General features: G+C 39.5%; 1 protein-coding gene across 11 annotated transcripts in view; it reads left to right on the top strand.

Annotated features, from left to right (window-relative positions):
• Window positions 1-21,907, top strand: part of kirrel3b (kirre like nephrin family adhesion molecule 3b) — a 153,024-nt gene extending 131,117 nt beyond the window's left edge. For 2 of the 11 annotated variants that reach the window (XM_072453502.1, XM_072453510.1), the window contains exons 7-16: window positions 1,890-2,038; window positions 2,220-2,347; window positions 2,790-2,916; window positions 11,531-11,631; window positions 12,567-12,765; window positions 14,416-14,523; window positions 16,870-16,953; window positions 17,179-17,294; window positions 18,500-18,586; window positions 20,417-21,907. In XM_072453502.1, coding sequence (XP_072309603.1) covers window positions 1,890-2,038; window positions 2,220-2,347; window positions 2,790-2,916; window positions 11,531-11,631; window positions 12,567-12,765; window positions 14,416-14,523; window positions 16,870-16,953; window positions 17,179-17,294; window positions 18,500-18,586; window positions 20,417-20,878 — 1,561 coding nt within the window. In that variant the 3' untranslated portion in view covers window positions 20,879-21,907. Of the gene's footprint in view, window positions 1-1,889; window positions 2,039-2,219; window positions 2,348-2,789; window positions 2,917-11,530; window positions 11,632-12,566; window positions 12,778-14,415; window positions 14,524-16,869; window positions 16,954-17,178; window positions 17,295-18,499; window positions 18,587-20,416 lie in introns of all 11 variants that reach the window. The other 9 variants (XM_072453488.1, XM_072453551.1, XM_072453480.1 and 6 more) reach the window with 7 other exon arrangements.
• The last annotated feature ends 372 nt before the right edge of the window (window positions 21,908-22,279 follow it).

Below are 22,279 nucleotides of genomic sequence, written 5' to 3'. Positions count from 1 at the left end.
TGCATCTGCGCTTATCATATTACACCTTTTACGGCAGGAGATAGACCTAGGAGTGGGCGGGAAGTGTTTCATACAAACATGTGTACCAGTGCCGAACCTTCATTATAGACATCGGAGGCAGCAATTTTAGTGTCTTGCTTGGTTGCAATCCTATGTAGTGGGTTATCATCATCTCAGAGAGTCTTCAGGCCTAAGTAACTCAAGACAGACAGTTATTCTGGTTGTGAATGATATTAATTAGTAGGTAATATATTTGCTCTTCAAGTCAAGGGTCATTGCAGATTAGCACGAAGAACAAGAAAAAGAGCGTGGGGGTGTTTTTAGATGGAATATGGTAATGCTAGGTTGCACTACGCTAAGAGAGAATAAATATATGGTATGGAGCAAAATGAAAACACCTGAAACAGTAGCTCTCAAACTGTTCACACCAAGCGATACCTGCGAAAATATTTGGCCATCGAAGTACTAAACCGAGTCAAAACCAGGACCAAACCATCTAAAATGGGGCTAGTTCTAATAAAGGTTCAGCTCAAAGGAGGACAAAAATGTAGAATAAATTGACTCTAAAATCAGAAAACTTTAAATTCTCACTCACAAAACATTAGATATTTGTGTTTATGTGAAATATAAATTCCCCTTTGTATATTTAACCATCATAAGAAAACAGACGATTGAATACAAACAAATTTATGATACAAAAAAAGTTATGTTACAAAAAAACACTTTAAACTTTAAAATGCAAATCACGTTCTGTCACACAATGTTGCTCTCTATCTAATGTGTAGTGATAATGTTAGACTGTGCAGATAGAAAGTGCAGACATCTTTCCTTGGGCGATATCAGCAAAGTGAGTCTTGTTCCTTTGCACTACCACCCAGACATTTTACAACTCCTGCTCTTGCTCCCGAGTCACTTCTGTAAAGGTCAGACATGCCATAAACAGCAAGTCTGCCCCAATTTTAATATTTCAGGAAACACAGGTGCTTCTCTGTGCCGCTACATTTTCCTCCCTGTCTCACGCAAATTGGGAAAGCAAAACCCAAGCCAAAAATAACCATGTGTATCCCAATTAAAACAGTATGCTTATTGATTAATTTAAGTCATTTAAAAGCTTTTAATCTGGTTAGTCACGAAAAACAATTGCGTGCCCATAACCTGTAGAAAACGTATCGCAAAAGTAAACATTTTAGACAGTCTCGCCTTTTGCTGTCATTTTTTCAACTGCCTTTTGCTGCAACATCTTTTTTTCAATACCAGGATGGCAGTGTTTAGATGTATGATGCATTGGATGTCCCATAGCTGTCAAAATCCTCCAAATAGACATGCAGGGAAGCCGATGCCTTTAGTTTTATAAATGGGCCTTGTCTGTTGCAGCTGTGGAGATCTATCCACACATGCAGAGTGCCGTGGCATCGTTAGAATTTTACAGGAAAAGAATGTTGGGAATGGCAGAGTTATGTCGTTATTCCAGAGCCATCAGTCACAAAATACAAACAGGTGTTCTTTATAGCATCCCATGTCAATTTATGAACGTCAGATGTTGGGTATATTACAGAACATGTCAGACTGCAGCTTCAAAAGGTGAGAGAGCAACTCATTTGTCATGGCGTGATTTGTTTTGTTTTTTTCTCCGCTGACACTCAAGAACTGCACTCACCGCTCGCTTTCCGTAATGAGGAAGGTGCTGTCTGCCTCTGGAGTTGCCAGTGAGCTTGTCACAGCATAGAGGGCTGCCACCAAAATATGCTGAAGCCAGCACCTCCACACCTGCCCCCAGAATGATGATTTATTCACATGAAAGAAGACTATTGACACGAAGAGGTGTGCAAACCTGTCGTAATGCCTTCTCTTTTTTCCCCTTTTCTCCTTATTTCTAACCCGCTCTCCAGGTGGGCCAAAGGCGGCAGTATAATTAAAGAGATTGCTGGAGACACATATGAAGTTATTGTGGACCATTCCTTCTTCACCGAACCGGTCTCCTGCGAAGTTACCAACGCCCTCGGCAGCACCAACATCAGTCGAAACGTGGATGTCTACTGTGAGTGGGCGAGCTCATCTCTCTTTTGCATACTTTTTAGTTATGCCAGAAGCATGACTGCAAATGATTATGGATTAGCTGTCTTTTATATTTGGTGTCTGAGCCGTAAGTGCCGCTGCCAGCTCAGTGGGAGTTTAATTATCAATGAATCATGGAGTGTTAATGATGTTTATTCCAACAGTTGGTCCACGCATGGCTGCCGAGCCTCAGTCGTTACAGGTGGACCTCGGCTCCGACGCTGTGTTCAACTGTGCATGGACAGGAAACCCCTCGCTGACCATTGTGTGGATGAAGAGAGGCTCTGGGGTGGTGAGATACCTTTATTTACATAAAACAAATACCCCAAGCAAATGTGTCAACTAGACCTTAATTGTTATACTGAATCTACGAAATATGTTTTCATTTCAATGTAACCTCTTCAATCTATTAAATGTTCTATAATATCAAAAGTTATTGACTTGGCCTATAACACAGTTATATTTGCCTCATAGCGACCTACGTCTGTTATTTTGATCTTCAAATCCAGACCATTCCCACCGTGTTCTGTCAGAACCAAAGGCCAAAGCCAACCCACTTTTCACTTCTGAGCTCAACCCCAAATTGGATTTTAATAATTGAGAAGAGGTGCCCTTTAAGTTATTAAATGGTCCTACCTCTGCTTGTGCCTCAGAGCCGATGTGTTGTTATCGCAAATGCAGAGGTGACTTTGCTCACATTCACTTTGATGAGCTCAGACTGTTTTTCGCTGTAGGTTTTGAGCAACGAGAACCTCCTGACATTGAAGTCTGTGAGACAAGAGGATGCTGGGAAATATGTGTGCCGCGCCGTGGTCCCAAGAGTCGGAGCAGGCGAAAAGGAGGTTTCACTGACTGTCAATGGTAAGTAGTGGTTGTATTTTATTAATACATTCTGTGACAAACAAGTTCTGGATGCAGTGCACTGACAATATGGTCAAATAGATGCACATACAGAAGTGGATCCAGGGGTCTTGGGTCAGTGGTGGCAAGAAGCAAGCCATTTGTCACAGCAGTCAGCAGAGCGCTATAGTATACTCTGTAAAAGGCTGACACAGTCTGTAGGAAATGTGTGAAGTTTGAGAAGTGTTCACCCAAACTTCATCGACTAGACACAAATGGAATAGACTGGGTTTCCCAAAGTGCAGTACTAGTCCTTACAGTCTTTGCAGTTCACAGCTTTAATACGTTTAATTTGGATTTGATTATTGATTATAGAAATCTAGTGTCTTTGCTTTGTTTCAACTTTGTCTTCCACCATGTTTAGACCTCGATAAACCCTATTAAGTTTAGTCCATGTTTTGTCATATGTGTTCTTCCTGATTCCTGTACCCACATCATTTAGTTTACCTACTTTAATTATCAAAACTTTGTGGCCAATTGTTTAAGGTTGTATAAAAGGTTCGATATAGCTAGTCCTGAAATTGCAACTGGTATAACTCAACAAAAGTAACATAATACACCAAGCACTGAAATTGCATCAAGCAACATATATTGACATTTATCCTTCAAAAGATCAGCATATTCCATTAAGATATGAAAAGTACTTTATTGCATTTGCCTATGTCATGACTTCCATGCTAGCAGCCTGTATGGAGACACTGGTTGACTAATGAATAGCTAAAACCTATAACTTAACAAAACTGTATCATATGTGCTTGTTATTCAGCCAGCATATGACACCGACTCTTTTGTGAGATTCAAACGTATTTTATTCCCCTCTGTGTCCATTTGTATGCAGCAAAACCCCAAAGAGATCATGTTTCAAGATTCCAGGAAGACCGTTTCCATTTCTTCCTCCCTTTTGTATTTGCATTATACATTTGGAAAACCAACAAAAGCCTGTAAGCAACAACCCACTGATCCTGGGATAGATCGAGAACTGCAAACATTTTTTCCCCCTCCAAATTCACACATTAGCTTTGCATATCAGAGAGAATGGGTAAGCATGTTCCCTGCAGCACAAGATCACAACCATGATTTCCTATGAACTGCGAAAAAAAACCTGCCTCCGCAGCCAAGACTGGAGCTGGAATTATGGCAGAAGAGGCTGAAGGCAAATAATTCTTTTTGTCTTGTATTCTGTTCAAAGCAATCCACGCCGGGATCCTAAATGTGAAAACAGAATACATAATAACACATTCCACAGTATTTTCAGCCGCATGAAGGAGCATGTTTGAACAAGAAAACTAACAGGCATATAAGAGTGGACACAACTTGCAGTCCAGCTTCATTCAAAATGACAACGTTTTGTATTCTTTAATTCCTCCACAGGCCGTTTGGAAATGAGCACTTGACATTCCAAAGCCGTTCTCCGTTTTATGCTTTTTCCCTGAATTATTGACGATCAGCTCTTCTCTCCTGAGTCACTTGAGGATTGTGCAGTAATTTCTGACCCAGAGGTGAATCTGATTGTCAGAGTTGAAACTGGAAGTGCAAACGCAGCAGCTGAAGGGGAGGTTGTCTCTCCAGAGGTCTTCTTTTGTTGTTGATAGAGAGCTGTTTTGTCTTTGAGCCAGGAGGTTCTCAAACAGTGGAGCAGAAACTATTGCAGGCAAACGAGCTTCATTGGCAAGCGGTGGTGTGTTGCGTTCCAATTTTGTCCGTAACCCAGGTGGAAGAGCTCTCCGTTCAGAAGGTTGGCGGTTCAAATGCAGTTCCAGCCAGTTCGTACAGATATCGTGTCCTTGGGCAAGTTACTTCACACACCTTTGTCAGAGAGGCTGTTTGTGCTGATTGGCAGACCTATTATCAGTCCAGGGATGCTTGACCAGATCTGTATCATAATTTGATCAGCTGGTTTTGTCCTTTTTAGTTCTGAAGCCTGTGTTACGAAGCTGGCTGAACTTTATAGTTTCTCTTTGGCTAACCCGGACATGAGTGTCTTCGGATTATGATGAAACAGGTTCACAACTTGCTCCGTCAACCCCAGATTTTCTGAATGAAGCCGTGTGAAGGGGAGCAGGGGGCGGGGCTGGGGGCGGAGCAGCTGACTAGACCAATGGAGAAGGAAAAAACATTCTTCAAACATGAGTAACAGTCATAATCACGATCATATACAAGGAAATAAGAGATCAAATTTAGATGGATGAAGATAAAAGAAATGCAGGCGCTTCGTTCATGTGGAGTCAACACTTAGTGACTAATTACAGCCACGCAACTTATGCCACGGTGAAAATTTATTTGAAAATCCTTCATTGATAAAACAGACTATATCTCACATGTGCTAAAGTCATGAATGACAAATGATTCAGTGCCGTGGATTAAATGAACAGCGGTGATGTCTGAGCCAAGCAGCGTGTAAAGACGATTGTGCAAATGTGCGCAGTTATATTTAGTGCTTAATTCTGTACAAATGCGTATTTAATGTACAGTATGATTAAAGATAATGGGCATATTCCATCTAGGAATCACCAGCATAAGTTACATGTGTTTGAATCATTCCTCCTCTTTATACATCAATGTGCGTTGATATAAAAGAACACCCGCTGTTGCTTATTCATTTCCTCATCTCTCCGCTGCGCTCTCTTTCTCTTCGGCCACTCGTTTGTTCAGTGGATATCTGGTCTCTGATTGGTCAAAGAGTCGTCTTATCTTCTTGAACTTTACTTGGTCTGGAGCATGAATTATTGGCCTGTTACCATAGAAATCTTCCCTGATAAAGTGATCCAGCTTAATAATACCGCTAAAAAAACCAAAGCTACACCGTTAACCTTCTACAGGCCTTGGTCTTGAGTCTAATAGTGTTGTCACAATACAACAACAACAAAATCGTAATTTTGTTGCAAAGGACAAACTCGATACTGGTGATAAAGATATATAGAAAAACAACAACACAATTCATAATAACAAAATAATAGCAGTTGCTTTAATGTGGACTTTGTACTAATTCTAACATACGATTCAGGAAGTGTCAAATGAGTCTCCAGTTTCAGTACTAGTTTGAGTTAGATATTTTTGACAACCACACTTTTGTTTCTATCCAGTTGTGTTTAACCTAGTCTTATTCTGTGCGTGATAATAAAAACTGAATGTTTAGCAGAGGAGTGACAATTTTGAGAATCCGGTGGTTAGTGTTTTATCAAAATGATAATGAAGTATACAGTAGCAGCAAGAATTGGCCTTGAGTATTTGTATTATTCTGTCTCTGCACATGAGCGATTGTTTTTATTTGTCTTCCCTGCAGTTATCCCCACACTCCTAAACGCCCTCATTTATATTACATGTGTTTATAATTTGTCATTGCCTCTACCTCTTGTGTCACTGGCTTCCACGCTGGTGCACCACATAGACATGAGGATTTCAGTTTTTGTCCCCAGGGATCTATGTAATTTAATTATTGTCAAACAGCTAGCAGGGAAGACGATTTGTGTTTGAGTTACTAATGGACGAAAATTGCTTACTTTAATCAGGTTATTTCCGAATGGGGAATGAATATGAATGTATAGATCTTAAAGTGGCAACAAGAACAAGCGCCGTGGGATGCATACAGTCAAAATAATGATCTTATATAGCTTTGCATTAAGATGAAATGTGCATCTAGTCTAAACACATCTACTTTCAAGTTCTGTTTTTTTGATGAACAGGAAACGTATGTCCTTTTCAAACATGTTAATACATTTTACAACTTTCAAGGGCCAATGCCGAGTTATAGGACTGTAGAAGGACATGAAGTAAATTGTTGAGAGCCAGATTCGAACTCATGACGCTCCCCATGTGTTATCCACTCGACCGGCACCGCCATGAGCTTCTAATGGCTTTTCACAACAGTCAGTCATCTCGTCATTTATGAAGCCGCTGCTGAACCTGACCGGAGCTCGTCTAAAAACATTTATCCCATGAATTTTCACGATCAGATCCACGGGCCAAGTTGGATTGTACTTTTGTTGTGACGTGCGCACTGGTTTTAATGGCAGAAGTACTTGGGTATCCCACGGAGAAGTAGCCCATTACCACAGCAGGATAAAAGGAAGGGACAGTGAGGGCCCTTGTATCCCACTGTGCATCGGCTTGTTATAGATCTTTATTCAGACAGTTCTCTTTATGGACAGTCTTTATGTTCCTGGTTAATTAGCATTCCAGTACTTCTTAAACCCACAATGAAAATGAATATGAGAGAAAATGTAAGTTAATGAAGTAGAATTTAAGATGTGGCGTGTCCCAGAGTAATTTGACTTTGTTTAAACTAAGCTGGTCTTTCTGTCACTTGGAACTCAGTGTGTTTAATCAATAGCGCACTAATCTTTTTCAAGATGTATAACTTGACACATGTCATATTGGCGTACTGGGACAAAGGCAAGAGAATATAGGATAACAGAGAATAAATAATTTAAAACAACTAATGGGATGGATTGACAGCATTGTTCTCGACCCAATACATTATGTGTGGTTTCAGATTACTACCCTTTAAAGCAGAGGGCATTGAGTTCTTAAATCCCTCTTTAAAAAAAGTTGAAACAGAGATTGTAGACAGTGCAGTGAGTTATTATTATAGACGTGTCCTTTTGAAATGGTGCGTGGATCACACAATGCAGAGAGAGCAGTGGAAATGAGCCCAGGCCACTCTAAAACACTAAAGGCTGTCACCGCTTTAAGTGCATCGTTTTTCTATAGTAACCTATTGTGATTATGGGGAAATTAGGAGCAAAGGCAGAATTATTTGTGAATTTAAGTGCATCTAAAGAGCTATTACAACTGAGGGCAAAAAAAAAGATGCATTAAAAGTGACATTACAGCACAAGAGACCAATGTATAAAAATATACCCTATAAAAATCACGTTCTGACCACGTACATTTGAAATTGAGGTCATACTTTTGTGTCATCTCTTTCAGTTTGAACTATATTGTGCTTTACTTTTGGACAAGTTTAGATGCTGATCTCTGCAAACCAAGAAAAGTTACCGTTTTAGAGAAGGTGGGGAACCTGATTTTCACACCGTAGTTAAATCTGTTCAACTAGTTCCTAGCTTCCACGAACCCATTTTGGCACATTATTAATATCCACAGGCATTAATACGTTTTTAAAAGAGCTTTTTTCAGACGGTAAAGTGAAAAACTAAGGTGGACCCCCCAAACGCATCCAATCGGAGCACTGCTTTTGTCTCTGGTTTCCATCCATTTTCTACCGCTTGTTCCCTTTCGGGGTCACGGGTGACTGGAGCCTATCCCAGTGACTTCGGGCCTTAGGCGGGGTACACCCTGGACAGTGGCCAACTCGTCGCAGGGCTCTGGTTTGACAAGACAAAATACTTGTACACATTTTTACAAAACAAATTCAGGTACTTAAACTCTTTAAACTCTAATTGTATGATGCATTGTTCATTTCTTGCCTTATCCACAAACAGGTGTCACAAGTAAAGAAATAATCTGTACTAATCTCATGTCTGATCTTTGTTTTTCCCCCAAAATAAGACAATTCAATCACTCTTTCTCTGAACTCTCCATCAGTGACTCCACATTGTTAACATGCAAGTCATTCCACACCTGACATACGTAGTTGCCCTCCAGCTACCAACATCCCCTTTCATCGACAAAGAAATAAAAAAAAACCTCTCTTAAAAAACTAAATGTCACACTTTCGTCGATGGAGCGGTTTGGGAGTGGGTACACAAGGCGGGCCGTGGCCTTTTCCTGCTACGCTCACATGTCGTGTAATCAGATTGCAATGTCCACTTCTCACTTAACACCTCCTCAAAAACGAACAACCCAAACGCTGCACTGTGCATTTTGATTACATCCCCCGCTGCTCGCATTGATGTTTTAGACGCACCCACCTCCTCCTCCACCTCCTCTCCTTGTTTGTACCTTGATCACACAATGAGAGTTGCGCACATACTTTGCAACCCGGGCTGAACTGCAGAGATAAAGCGGTATAATTATATTCCTCATTTGCCGCTACCCGCCACACACTAGACGAGATCCTCCCATTCCACTGGCCTTATGCAGCCTTGATCTAAAGCGTGTTTACGCTGGCAAACACTAACAGCGTGTCTCACTTGCACTGCGCTTGCACTTGCAGAGGTGGAAGTTAGATGTTATGCAAACACATTTTGGATTTATTTTGGACATAATTTGGTTTGAGTACATTCTTAATTTTGTAATTCGAATAGCTGGAACCAAAATTTTACCAAGTAGTGGTTGTTGCAGCAATACCAGATTCTACTTTCAGCTCTTACTTGATTTCTTATTGATTTGAATCCACCGACCCTGTTTGCAGTAACAAAGTATACTTACTGTACTACTGTAAAATGTTAGTAGTTTGCAAAGTCATTTTTTACAGTTGAGACTTTTTACTTTGACTTCACTGCAATTGAAAGCAGGTATCTGAACATTGTACTATACTAGATTTTTGAACTGAAGTGAAAAGTAGAACATTTGTAATTAGTTTAATTAGCCTTATCATGGTGAAATCCTGCATATTTTTTTTAGCTCAAGTCCCCAACGCTCTGAGGAAACAAAACGATATACATCAAATTCACTAGAGTATTAAGAAATGTATTTGAATTGCTACTGTTGACCAAAGTCTTGCACATTTCTTGATCAAAATCACTACGTCAAACGCTTAAACAATTCTAAAAATATGCGTGAAATACAACACTGAGTTCTTCTTCCGCTGCTGTTTGCATACGTGTCCCTGGATGACCCTGAGTCTTGTACATACATGTTATTGTCGTACTGTCACCACATGTTGACCAATTCCTATAAGGAGAAGAACAGCTCTCATTACAGCCTTCATTCTAGGCACAAGCCTCCAGCGTTCTCCTCTAGTATACCGAGCCACCATCTGGCAAAGACTCATTAAAATGCTAATTCATTTTAATAAGAGACAGGTAATAAACTGCAATTATGTATCGTCGGAGAGATGAGGGGAGTTTGAGGGAAGTTGGCTCCCTAATCAAGAAGCTGCCTCGTTTGCCGCCCCCTTAAACCCACATTCTTAACCCCCCAAAAAACTGTGCACGACTTTACATTCAAATTGATTAAGGACTTGTGAAATATGGCTTGTAGAGTGTATCTTAAGTGTCAAACATTTTATTTGAACAGTACATGCTGTTATGATTCATCGTGTTCAAAGTGAGTAATAAACTTCTACCAAGATAAATACAGTCCATGTTTCCCCCCGAAAGAGAAGGAGGAGACAACTTAAATGCACAATACAATATTAGAGTTGAGGAAAGATGCAAAGAATAAAAAAAGTATTTGCATTGTGCTGTAAAATTGTGGAATTCTCTGAACATGGAACTTAAGTTAAGTAAGAACATAATTAACTTACAAAAATGTTTAAAAAAAGAAAAGAAAACATATATTGATACATTTTGTGTTGGTTATATGACATTTTTGTATTAGATTAGTCCATGAATAAAGAGGTGAAACAGGAGTATAAGCTTTAAAACATCCTCCTACTCCTTTTGAACATCATGGACAAGAAAGTGGCATTTTGTTTGATTGTTTGTTTGTTTGTTGGCAATTTTGATGATGTCATATTATTTTAATGCATTTTTTTATTTTCAACTGCAAATAAATGTTACTTTTATACAACAGAATATATAAAAAAATGATTTATCAACACTTACCAGTCTAATCTCATGTAAACATTATATATAAGTATCCTGAAAAGCAATTATCCACACTCTTCAAAGTGAGCTATTGAGTTGTACAAGTGTACAATCAGCTATACATAATAAATCTGTCTAGACATGTATGAAAAGATCAAGTTGAGATATGCATTGGTTATTTCGAAAGCTTTCTTAGTTAAATATCCACTTTGTCGCATCCTTTTCTGACACACTGAATGACGGCAGGTGCAGTGTTTGATGCTCCTTAACTCCATCTGATACATTTACATAAACCCAATAGAAATGATGTGAAGGACACATTCAGGTCCAGTGTGGCATCCCGCCGTCATATTAGCCTGTCACCTGGTGGGAAGTGCCACAGAAACAGATGGCAAGACGACCACTTCTTACAGCAGCCCGTCTCAACTGAAAACACGCAGCCCGAGCAGAACACAACATTAAAAGAATAAGCTAAATTGGCTTCTCATATTGTAAGTCCTCGTTTCTACCTCGGTTCAAAAAGTCAACAAGGTGAAATTGTAACGTTTGGAATTTTCCATTGTCTATTGGAGTTGCGATTACGCTCTCCACATGCATTTTTTCCTCAGTGGAAGAAATCAAGTGGGTAATAAATCAACACTTTCTTGATTCACATTGATGCTTTTGACCCTCATTTTCTGTAGAGAACTGCCCTTGTATGTCCTTGGATGCGGCGCACCTGTACCTTGCTGTATCAACAAAATAATAATGTCTTGTTATAGAGTTTGCTGTAAAATTGCTGATAGGAGAGTGATTGGAACATAATAAATTTCTACTCCGAAAGCAATTGTTCAATGACCTTTTCTATGTCTTGTTTAGTCTCATTCATGTTTTATTCAAAAGAATCCTCTTTAACGATTTGATTACTGTTGTTCTTGTTTCAGGGCCCCCGACAATCTCCAGCACACAGACTCAGCAGGCGCTGCATGGGGAAAAAGGACAAATCAAATGTTTTATCAGAAGCACCCCTCCTCCAGATCGCATTGTGAGTGTTCCAACACGTTTTCAGTGAGATTACCCAACATGAGAATGGATTTTATTTTTTTATAAGCCAAGGTAATACAACGATACCACTGAACTTCTTTTTAATCTTTGAATTATACATAAAGTTTTCTAGGGAAAAGATGTGGACCTATCCTCAATATGTGCCTCTATTCTGTTTGTACTGATCCCATTAAGATTTATGAAGGCTTTATAAACCGCTTAGTCTCTGAGCTCATTTTGTTCCTATTATTAATTTGTGAGTCTGTGTTTGCATATGCCTAATTACCCTACTTTGTCATCTAATATGTGTTTTTATTACAGTGGTATGCATAGAGCCTCAACAGGCAGCCTAATTAATACCAAGTTTATTGGGAGAGCCTTTGAGACTGGACTTCTATACGCTCCATAGATTGTTTTTTGTTGTTTCAGCGGATGCACACTGGGACGGAAATAAAATAAAAGAGTAACACTGTACCTTCACAGCTCGCTTTAGCCACCTGTCTATTATCACCACATGTTGTTTATCTGTTGACTATCTTCTGTTCCTCACACATAAAATACCTCATGTAGTTAGCACCACATTATCACCAAACAAATGTGTTTGACACAATTAGTGAAGTGAGCCAATAAAATTAAATAACCACTAAATAAACTTCACTCTGCATAAATAAACCGTGAAATGAATGTGAATATGCGTGGCTTTCTTTTATCGGCGCTCCACGAGCTTGTCATTTGGAGGTGGATGTTTAAAAGTGTCAGGAATTGTGTTTGTTTGGAATAAGTGTGAGCAAATCATGAGGAAAAACGTGTGATTTGTTTTAGGAAATGTCTTTTGCCTTAACTTTAGTTTTTTAACATAGTTTTTCAGTTTTTGACAGTGTTTCCGGTCATCAATGCTGTGCCGCGTGACCTGACGATTATTATTCATATTTCCAGGCTTGGTCGTGGAAGGAGACGGTGCTGGAGTCGGGAACATCGGGCCGTTACACTGTGGAGACGGTCAGCACGGAGGAAGGAGTGATTTCCACTTTGACCATGAGTAACATTGTTCCGGCCGACTTCCAGACCATCTACAACTGCACGGCCTGGAACAGCTTCGGCTCCGACACAGAGATCATACGCCTGAAGGAACAAGGTGGGAGCCAAGGTTCGAGCCACCATTCTCTTCTCTATCTATGTTCAGTAGATGGCAGTAGAAGTAGAAATGTGTGTCTTCTATTGGTGCATTTTCACTAAATACTGCATTTGAAGAGGCATAAAGTAGATTGAAGTTTGGCCATTAGCCTCCCAAGTCCACACCCAAAAAAAATACTGTACGTTTTTGATAATATTTGAGGATTCATTAAAAAGAAAAAATGTTAACGCAATGTTTTAAGGTGTCTTAAGTAATAAAAATATGCAATTCTATAGATGCAAGATAGATTTGATCCCATACAGTCAAACATTCAAGGCAAAACCATCTTCTACAGGCCGTGAGAAACGTTACGTACATTTAAGAAGTGTTAAACTAATACAACCTCAGGCACAGTTTGAAGACAGTGGGAGTAAAGTGGTATTCCTGAGGCTGTAACATTAAGCAATATTGTAATATAATAATTGAGTTATAAGTGTTGTACAGAACATAATAGGTACACATTAAACAGATTCACTTAGTTACTTGTTGTTTAGTACTTTCCCATTGCTAAATTCTCCATGCTCAAGCCAAACAATCGAAACTCTCGAGAATTGTCCCAAACGTTCAAGTCCAGCAATAGAAGACTCCAATCCTTTTTTTTAAATTCTGTCAAATGTTGCTACGAAACCAGTTGCAAGGTTTTGTCAGAAGCACTGTCAAAGCCTCATCAGATTTCATTTCAAGTTCGCAAGGAGTGACAGTTGACAGCCGCTGGATTTGCGCGGCCCAAATTGTGAAACGATTGATGTGCCGTTATTGAGAACACGGCAGTAATAAATTTATTCCAAATTAGCTCCCTGGTTTAACCTAAAGTATATCAAATTGAAACAGGGACCTTTTTTACATGGGCAACGAGCTGAATTTCAAGTGTGGAGTCCCACCCAGTGCATTTTAAAAGGCAACTTATTTATATATTTAACAGAACAATGAAATACGGCCTTTTTATGTACTGACCCGCTGTCCTCTAATGTTGGGGAAGCGCTGTTTGGTGTTCCCTTGTAACAAACTATAAATAATAAGCTGCTTATGTGAAAGTGACATTGATCAATGGGGACATTAAACAGCCTTTAATAGCCGTAGAAGAGAGATGGTTGTTTGGCAATTGTTTAAAATGTGAGAAGGTCATAAATGTCGCAATTTGAGCCTTCCTTATTAAGGTACCATTTAATGAGGTTGCTGATGCTGCAGGGACAAATGGCTTCTGGATTCATCCTGAGAGTCGCAAAACGCACCTATCAGGCCCCAGTGTTTGATTGAGTTTAAGCGGTGCACATATACTTGCACTCTGCCCAATGACAGTGCTTTATAAAACACTTTTACAGGCCCGCACAGGAGTAAATTAAAGTTATAAGGGAGCGGGATAATGAGCTGATTGTACACAGTAAAATGTTTGCACATGAACATAACAAAAGGCTAAGTAATTACTTTGCGCATCATTTTAAAAACATATTTTTAGTAGCACTGATGTCACGTCTAATAAAATATTACATCCCGCTTTAATATGCAGTCGTAGGAACACAAAGAGAAAATGGTTCTTGTGTGTTATATTTGAGATGTTGGCCTGTTTACATTATGATACAAGTACATATATTGTTTCTTTGTTTTGTGCAGAATCTCTCCCCATGGCCGTAATCATTGGGATTGCAGTGGGAGCGTTTGTGGCCTTCATCGTTCTCTTGGGAACCATCGGAGCGTTTTGTTGCACACGATCTCAGAGAAGTACGGCCCTTTTCTGTTCCTTCCACAGGAGCATGTGCAGTATAACTATATTAAAATATGAATCAATAATATTATCTCCAAGCACACAAACATTTCTATTTGCTTGTGGAATATGGGTCTATTGATTGAAATTTCTTTAAAAACAATTATGCTACATTACAGCTAAGGACTGTAAAAAATGTTGAAAATCCGATACTGGTGGATACGAAAACCAGTATGTAAGTAGTAAGAAAGTAGTAAGAAAACTAGTAAGAAAGTATAGATATGAACATTAAAAGGACAACATTTAACCTTTTCTAAACTGATCTTAGGCTTTGTCAGAACTAGTATAAAAGTATTTGGTAAAATTTGAATTAAATTGTCAAAAAATAGTATTAAGCCTATTCCTTAGTACAACATTCATTAAATAAATATTTATAATTACTTGAAATTATACCCCCAAAACTCCTATTCTGTGTGCTTTAATCACACAGTCAAATATATGATGATGTTGATCTCTCTTGTATAAAACTAAGTACATTACCACAATTGATTAATTCTACAGTGATCACAAACTACTGGTATATGCAGGATTTTCTTGTAAAACATATTTTGAAAATGCCATTATATACAAGATTTATACTGCTCTAAAACAATAGCCTAGACATTTTTGGTGGTGCTGAGATAAAGGGATTGTGTCAGGGCTCATTTCATGCAATCTTAGTGTGACGGCATTCGCTTTGGAAATTTACATCCTGCATTATCCTGTCTCCCCATCACTCGGGATGTCATGATAGAAAAATGTAGTGTTGCGAGAAGAAACATCACAATTTTACGAGTATTGGCACCAAGACCAAACAACAGTTGCATCCTTAATTCACTTTCATTCAGATTGCTTGTCATTCCCCAATTTGAGTTGTTCGCCGAATCTTGTTATTCGTAAAATTGACTATTCAGCTGGAAAAAAAAAATCTGTCAGTTGTAACCTGAGTTTGCCGGTCATTTAAGTTGACTAGAGTTTGTTAAGAAAGTTTATTTTTGATAAAGACACGAAAAATATTGTAATTGCCATACTTTCAGCACTCAACATAGAATATATGAATATGTTTAAAAATCTAAGTTATTTAGACCATATTAGATAGTAGTTTGTCGACCTGCAGTAACCTATAGTAACAGTCCAGTTCCAGCTCCATCGTTGTGGTTGAAAATTCTAGAGAAAGTATAAACACAAACAGGAACTCGTTATTATTTTCTCTTAAATACTTTGATAATTTGACTTTTAATGCATAAAAAAGCATATAAAATGTCTTGATTAGTTGGAGTACTGGAGTAAACACAATAATGATCAGTGGTTGTGTCCATGTGGTGCAGTTTATTTCTGCAAAAACTATAAACCAATGCAGTGTTTTTAGGGTGAATTATTCATGCGTTCCATTTGTCCTTGGCAATCGGAACTTGGATCTTGGAGAAAAGTTTTCTCCTAGTGTCGGTGTTCCAGTTGTAGAATCAGAAAAAACCCTGGCCAGTGGATTACAGTTCATGTAACAGTAACGACTCAAAACAAGTCATACAAAACAGGAAAGAGCTCCTATCAGCTAAAATGTTGATCCAAATGAGTTAATTTACAAACCTGGACAGTGTTATTGCATTAGCAGTTTATAAAGCGTTGTCTGAGAGTGAATTTTTGCTTTTGTTAACATTAGCTCCATATTAGCGTTAGCAACATTAGCATTACTGAGCATTTAAAACTGTAGGCGCTCAACGGCAGCTGGAGCAGGTTCACTCACATTGGGGAGACAGTGGGAAGAAATTAAAAAGGTAGAATAGTACATGAACTGTACATATTTTAACTGCTGAAGGTTACACTATTCACACCCAGGGAGCCGCCATTTTGGATTGTCTCACTCAGATAAACTCAGGGCTATGAAATGTTGCTGAGTTGTTGAGTTTTCAAGAGACAACTGGAACACAGCACAAGTAAAAAGCAAAATCAACACTGACTCAGATTGGGGACTCGCACAGCTTTATGAAATTAAACTCTCTGATTAAGTAAATTAATGTGACAAAAGCCAGATAAAAAAAAAAAAGCACTTTCATTTCGATGTATGTTTTTGGAGTACACGCTGAATAAAAACAACTCTATCACAATTATAATTTTGTGTTTTGTGCGGTTGTAATGTGACCTGAATAATCACAATCATCATTTAAGCATTCATTATCTTGACATCCCTGTCCACCACGGCCACCTCGTCCTCTCATGTTCCACTCAGTAACTCATGTGAGAGGCAGTTCTCAGCGACTGCCCCTCTCCAAAGATCCAAAGTGTACTCTGGTCCCCTCAGCATGTCTGTTGTCTGTGCACTCCAGAGGAAGCGCACCTGGTTATGCCCTCACTGCCCGTCTCCATCTGTGCTCACCAGAGAGAACTTGCAAGCAAAATTAAGACAGAAAGTAAGACTCTAATATATCAGCATTGTCCCACTGAGAACGAGCTGTCACCGTAGGCAAGTGTACAGCAGAAAGATAGTCCTGGATTTGATAAATGATTAATAACGCTGGGTATTGCATGGGAAAGATAAATCTCGATTCAGATTTTGGCATCTTGATAAATTAGCAGAAATACAAAAGCAAACCCAGACGATGTTTTAAAGTGTGTCTGTGGTTTCGGTTTGACAGATCTGAAAGGAGTGGTTTCGGCCAAGAATGACATCCGCGTGGAGATTGTGCACAAAGACCATAACGCAGCGCGAGAGAACGAAGAGCACGCCTCCATGAAACAGCTGATGGTGAGTGTGAGTGTCACAGCTTTTAATTCTATGTTTTTATGATCGTTTAAACTGTTTCTTGTGTGTTGACTCCACATGCATGCACAAATATGTCGTACTGGTTGTATTACTCAAGGTGAACATTGACTATTTGACAATGTACACGAGACAACTTGTTATCCACAATAATCACTGCTTTTGTCTGACACACAGCCAATTATATATAGTGAAACTATAATAATAATTTGCATACAGCAGTTTGCACATTTATGGCACTAACATGTAATTGGTCTTAATTAATGGGCTCCAACACTGCATAGAGTCAAGCAGGTGACACCATCCGGCTAAGTTACATGTAAGATATATAGAGAGGTGAGCCCGTTCAGAGTAAGAATAATAAAAGACCACCAGAAAAGTTACAAAGTGCACCTGCAGATCACTAGGTTAAATATGATATTGGTCTCCAAAGATCTGATGTCCATGTTATATACTAATACTGGACATCAAACGGATTGCAGTTTGAGCTCCGGCTGTGAACACTGTGTCCACACTCTCTGGAACACAGACATAATGAGAGTACATTTTGTGTAGTCAGGTCGACTGCGGTATATTTATACATATGATTTGCTTCTTCCTGCTAAATGTGCCTTATCACAGTGTAACTATGGAGATACTGATGCATCGTGCGTAACCCCATGGTGGGTGTATGTCTGTCTGTATGACACACAAATAACTGTTTCCATTTTGAAACTGACTAAAGTGTTCCATTTGCTCTGCTGGAAGGAAAAGCTATTTGCAGTAAAAGCTTTTGAGTTTTCTTTCAGATTGGGTAACGCTGTAAAATGATCTGAACTGCTTCATAACGGAGAAATTTGTTAAGATAAATAAAACATCCTCCCTGATCTATTATTCATGTCTTCTGTCAGCACTGACTGAAGGTGAAGTGTCTTTGAACATTTGCACAGTAAAGGGTTAGTTACAAATCAGTCGGCAAGATATTCGCAAGATGACGTATTTGGCATTAACCCTATAATTATATATTTCATTTTCGAGATAAAACATGTAAAATGTGTCACAATCCAACATAACATAAAAATAATCACATGACTAAATCAAAGATAAATTTGCATTGTACATAGTGAAGTCAGTCGTTGGTCAGTTGTTATTACAGTGTATTGTAGGTAGCAGGCATAATGCAATATCTGCTTCTGTTTCTGTTGTTCTCACCGCAGGTTGAACGAGGAGAGTTTCAGCAGGAGTCAGTTCTGAAGCAGCTGGAGGTGTTACAAGAGGAAGAGAAGGAGTATCAGCACATTAAGGTACAACTTCGCTACGAAAAGGTAGAGTGGGGAAAGAGAGGGAGAAAGGGATAAAGCCCAGGGCCAAGAGGGTGGTCTTAAACGCTGGGACTGAAAGGGTCCAGAAACACTAATCCCTCTCCTGCTACATGTGATTCTCAAAGTCCACCGGCGAAGAGAGTTCATTTAATGGTCTGTTTTTATTAATTAGTCCCTGATCAAAGGTGGTCAAAGTAATCCAAGACTGGTGATCCTTTAAGCCTTTACTTAAGTTACACATGATCTCACTGGAAGCATCTGTAACATGTGCACTGTGCATAATACCACACGAGCCAAATTGGGTGACAAAAATATACAATATGCATATTATAATAATTATGAACACTATACACCATTTCAAACTTGATTTTGATGTTAGAAAATAGGCTTGATTGATTGCAGTACCACAAAGATAATAATCATTTTCAACTCAAATAATAGTAGTTTCTCACCATGTGGTCTTATTCTATTGTATACAGACACAAAAAAAATCAGATATTGTGCTGTTGATTTAATCTAATTGAACATTTATATCAGGATTTTTTCTTATGTATAACACAATTTACTGCTTTGTAGCATTGAATAATTCATGCATTTGCCACATTGTAGAGGATCCTTTTGAACACTGGATTGAATTTTGGTAAGGAGTATTTTACATTATTAAAAGCCCTTTTTTTAAATTAGTATTCACAAAATATGTTTTATTTTTTTCAACATTCACCAGCCCATTATTTCGGTATGAAACATGCTTAACTGTTGGGCTGCACGTTTTATTATCAGTCATATCTACATAGCACAAGAGACCAAAAATTTAACATAAATCGAAAGATCTACTTCAAATGTGTCTCTTTTGTATTCAAGTCATGCAATTAAATCAAATAGGAATGTCACGCCATCAACAAACATAATGGCTAATCCGTTTTCTGTGTAAATGCAACACTGTCAGCTTTGCCTTTCTGCTTTTAGAGACACACAACTCTAATTTTAAATGGCGAGGTGATTATTTACATGCACCAGCATCCGAGATTAGCAGAGCACCTCAGATCTAGCCTCTTCATTTGTGTGTTTGTCCAATCGGAGGCCACTGCCGGCGCACTCGAGAATACTTGTGCTGTGCTACCTGCTTCGACTCGCCTCTGGGGGCCCTGCTTTTGATCCTTTTAATGACAGCGAACGTGGAGCCGTGTTGGAGGCAGGGCCGCGAGGAGATAAAGGCCAGATGCAAACGATCTCGCTGTCTGCTGTCTGATAATGACGAGCATAACAAGCACGCTCTCAGTTTGTCATTCTCTTTTGCCCATTTAGAGCATTCTTCTTTGGGGATTTGCCACCACCGTGTTTGACATTCACAACTATTCACAGAAGGCCATCAAACACAGCCATACGCATGCCCTCTCTGGACCCTTAGCAACAGCCTGCAGCCCGGAGCCAAGCGGCTAAATAAGTGGCACAGCTGAAGTCGTCTCTCTGAATACATGAAATTACAGACACTCGCATCCATTTAGGTCCAATTAGAGCCTGCTTGTGAGTGAACTTTGCAGTGACATCTTGAATGCCAAACTATGATTCATCAAGGCTCCTTAATTAACAGAAAAATTCATGATTTTGAGGTTAGTGTTGGGGCTGCTTAAATCCCAGCACAGGGTTTTGCTACCATTTTAATTAGGTTTTTTCTCTTGGCACACACAGGCACTTTCTTATTATTTAAAGTATTTTGATTAATACTTTGTGTGACATTGCTACTGACTGGACAACGGGAAAGTAGATATAATTATGTTGTTTTATGTTGTAACATCTCCATGTCTTTTACAGGATCCTACAAATGGGTACTACAGCGTAAACACCTTTAAAGAGCACCAAACGCCCACGACGACAGGCAGCCAGCCGGCCGAAGTGAGGAACCCCACCAGCACTGGCACTCTGGGGAAGCAGAGGGTCCCCACAGGCATGTCCTTCAACAACATCTACTCCACTCTGGGTGCCGGCTCTAACCGCCTGTATGACTACAGCCAGCGCTTCGTGCTGGGCATGGGCAGCAGCTCCATCGAGCTGTGTGAGCGCGAGTTCCAGCGCGGCTCCCTCAGCGACTCCAGTTCCTTCATTGACACGCAGTGCGACAGCAGCGTGAGCAGCTACAGTAAACCAGACGGATATGTGCAGTTTGATAAAGACAGTAAAGTGTCAGCCTCCTCCTCCTCGCACTACTCCCAATCCTCCTCTCAGAACTCTGACCTGACCAGGCCTCTGCAGAAGCGTATGCAGACTCATGTCTGACCTCCAGGACAGGTGGGGGAGACAAGAGGAGCTCCCACATGATTGTCAAATGCCTCAGGACTCCCATGTAAACTATAAGACAGAAGGAGTCTGGTGGATGCTTGAAGACCTGGGGATGGTTGGCTTTAAATGTGACTAAATTTCCCAAAATACGGACCAAGAAGCCTTATACCCCCTTCATGCTTAACACAACACTCACCTCTTTTTTTTTTTTACATCATACTTACTGTGCCACATATTTGCCAAGTTTGGAATTTGAAAAGGTGCTTGTTGCAGTGGGACTATTTGTGGATCAGAGTGCAAGAATACCATAAGGATTTGTGTGACAATCAACTCCCCAGGCAGAGACCACTTGCCTTTTGAAGATTGTCATTCAAAACGAAACTGGCGAATCACTCAGCATGAACATCACGATAATTAGCTGGAGCCAATGTCCTGCTGCTCTGCTGGAGTTTGAAGCACAAGAAACAAATGTGCCCCTACCTTGTTTAACTGGCCCTTCACGCGTCCCTTTACCGACTGGAGCTAAGTTGGGCTGGTTGAAATATATTTTGCCTGCAGGCGACAGAAAACTTTCTCCATGAGCCCACAGATGTTGAGCGTAAAACAATGTCTACAACAGAGCTGAGCAGATAAGGCCCACAAAACAGTTATTTCACTCTACAGACTGTGATAGGAGACTATCAATGTAAATATGTGAAGACCATTTTATAATGTAATTTTCTCTAATTGCCTCTGACTTCACTTTGGTGGACTCGAAATGAGACACCAGCGCCTCTTCTTGTGATGAATACTTTGCCTTGAGAGTCTGTCTGAACAGTGGTGATACAAACTTTCAAACTGGAAGACAGCGTCAGCTCTTTTGTTTACGTGAACTCCCTCCTCCAAGCGGTTTTGCGCCCAAATCCAAAAGGCAATTGGACAGGAAGCCCTACAACACATCATAACATAAATGTGAGTTTGCGATTTTACAGAAATTCCTTCCAGACCAGAGCGAACATTGTATTTAAAACAGGTTGCTGACTTATTTTGCCCGGATTTGCCATCTGTTCTGTAAACTGCTGTTCATTTCTGATGCTGTGACATAAAGATGATATTGTTTTAATGCTATTTGTCATAGGATTTTAACAATGTACTAATGTAGTTCATAGGGGCATTTGTACACCGTAAACTCTAACCTTTACCAAATTTTTTTTGAATGATTGGTTTTCAAGCACTGATTTTTTCTTTTTTCCTTTAATCATTCAAACTATGCGTTTTGTGGGAGCTGTTTACATTTGGTGGTCATACATTGTCACAAAAGCTACAACAACAGAGGCAAACAACAGGATACTGACTACTATAAGCTGATAAGCACTTTATTTATTTATTTTCATCTCTGCAGAAGTGTTTTTTTTATGT

This window comes from Eucyclogobius newberryi, unplaced genomic scaffold, assembly GCF_026437365.1.
Source record: "Eucyclogobius newberryi isolate DKJ021-1_F unplaced genomic scaffold, fEucNew1.0.hap1 SCAF_10, whole genome shotgun sequence".
Classification (NCBI taxonomy): domain Eukaryota; kingdom Metazoa; phylum Chordata; class Actinopteri; order Gobiiformes; family Gobiidae; genus Eucyclogobius; species Eucyclogobius newberryi.
Note: the sequence above shows the minus strand (reverse complement) of the source record. Positions and strands in the feature narration are given on the sequence as shown.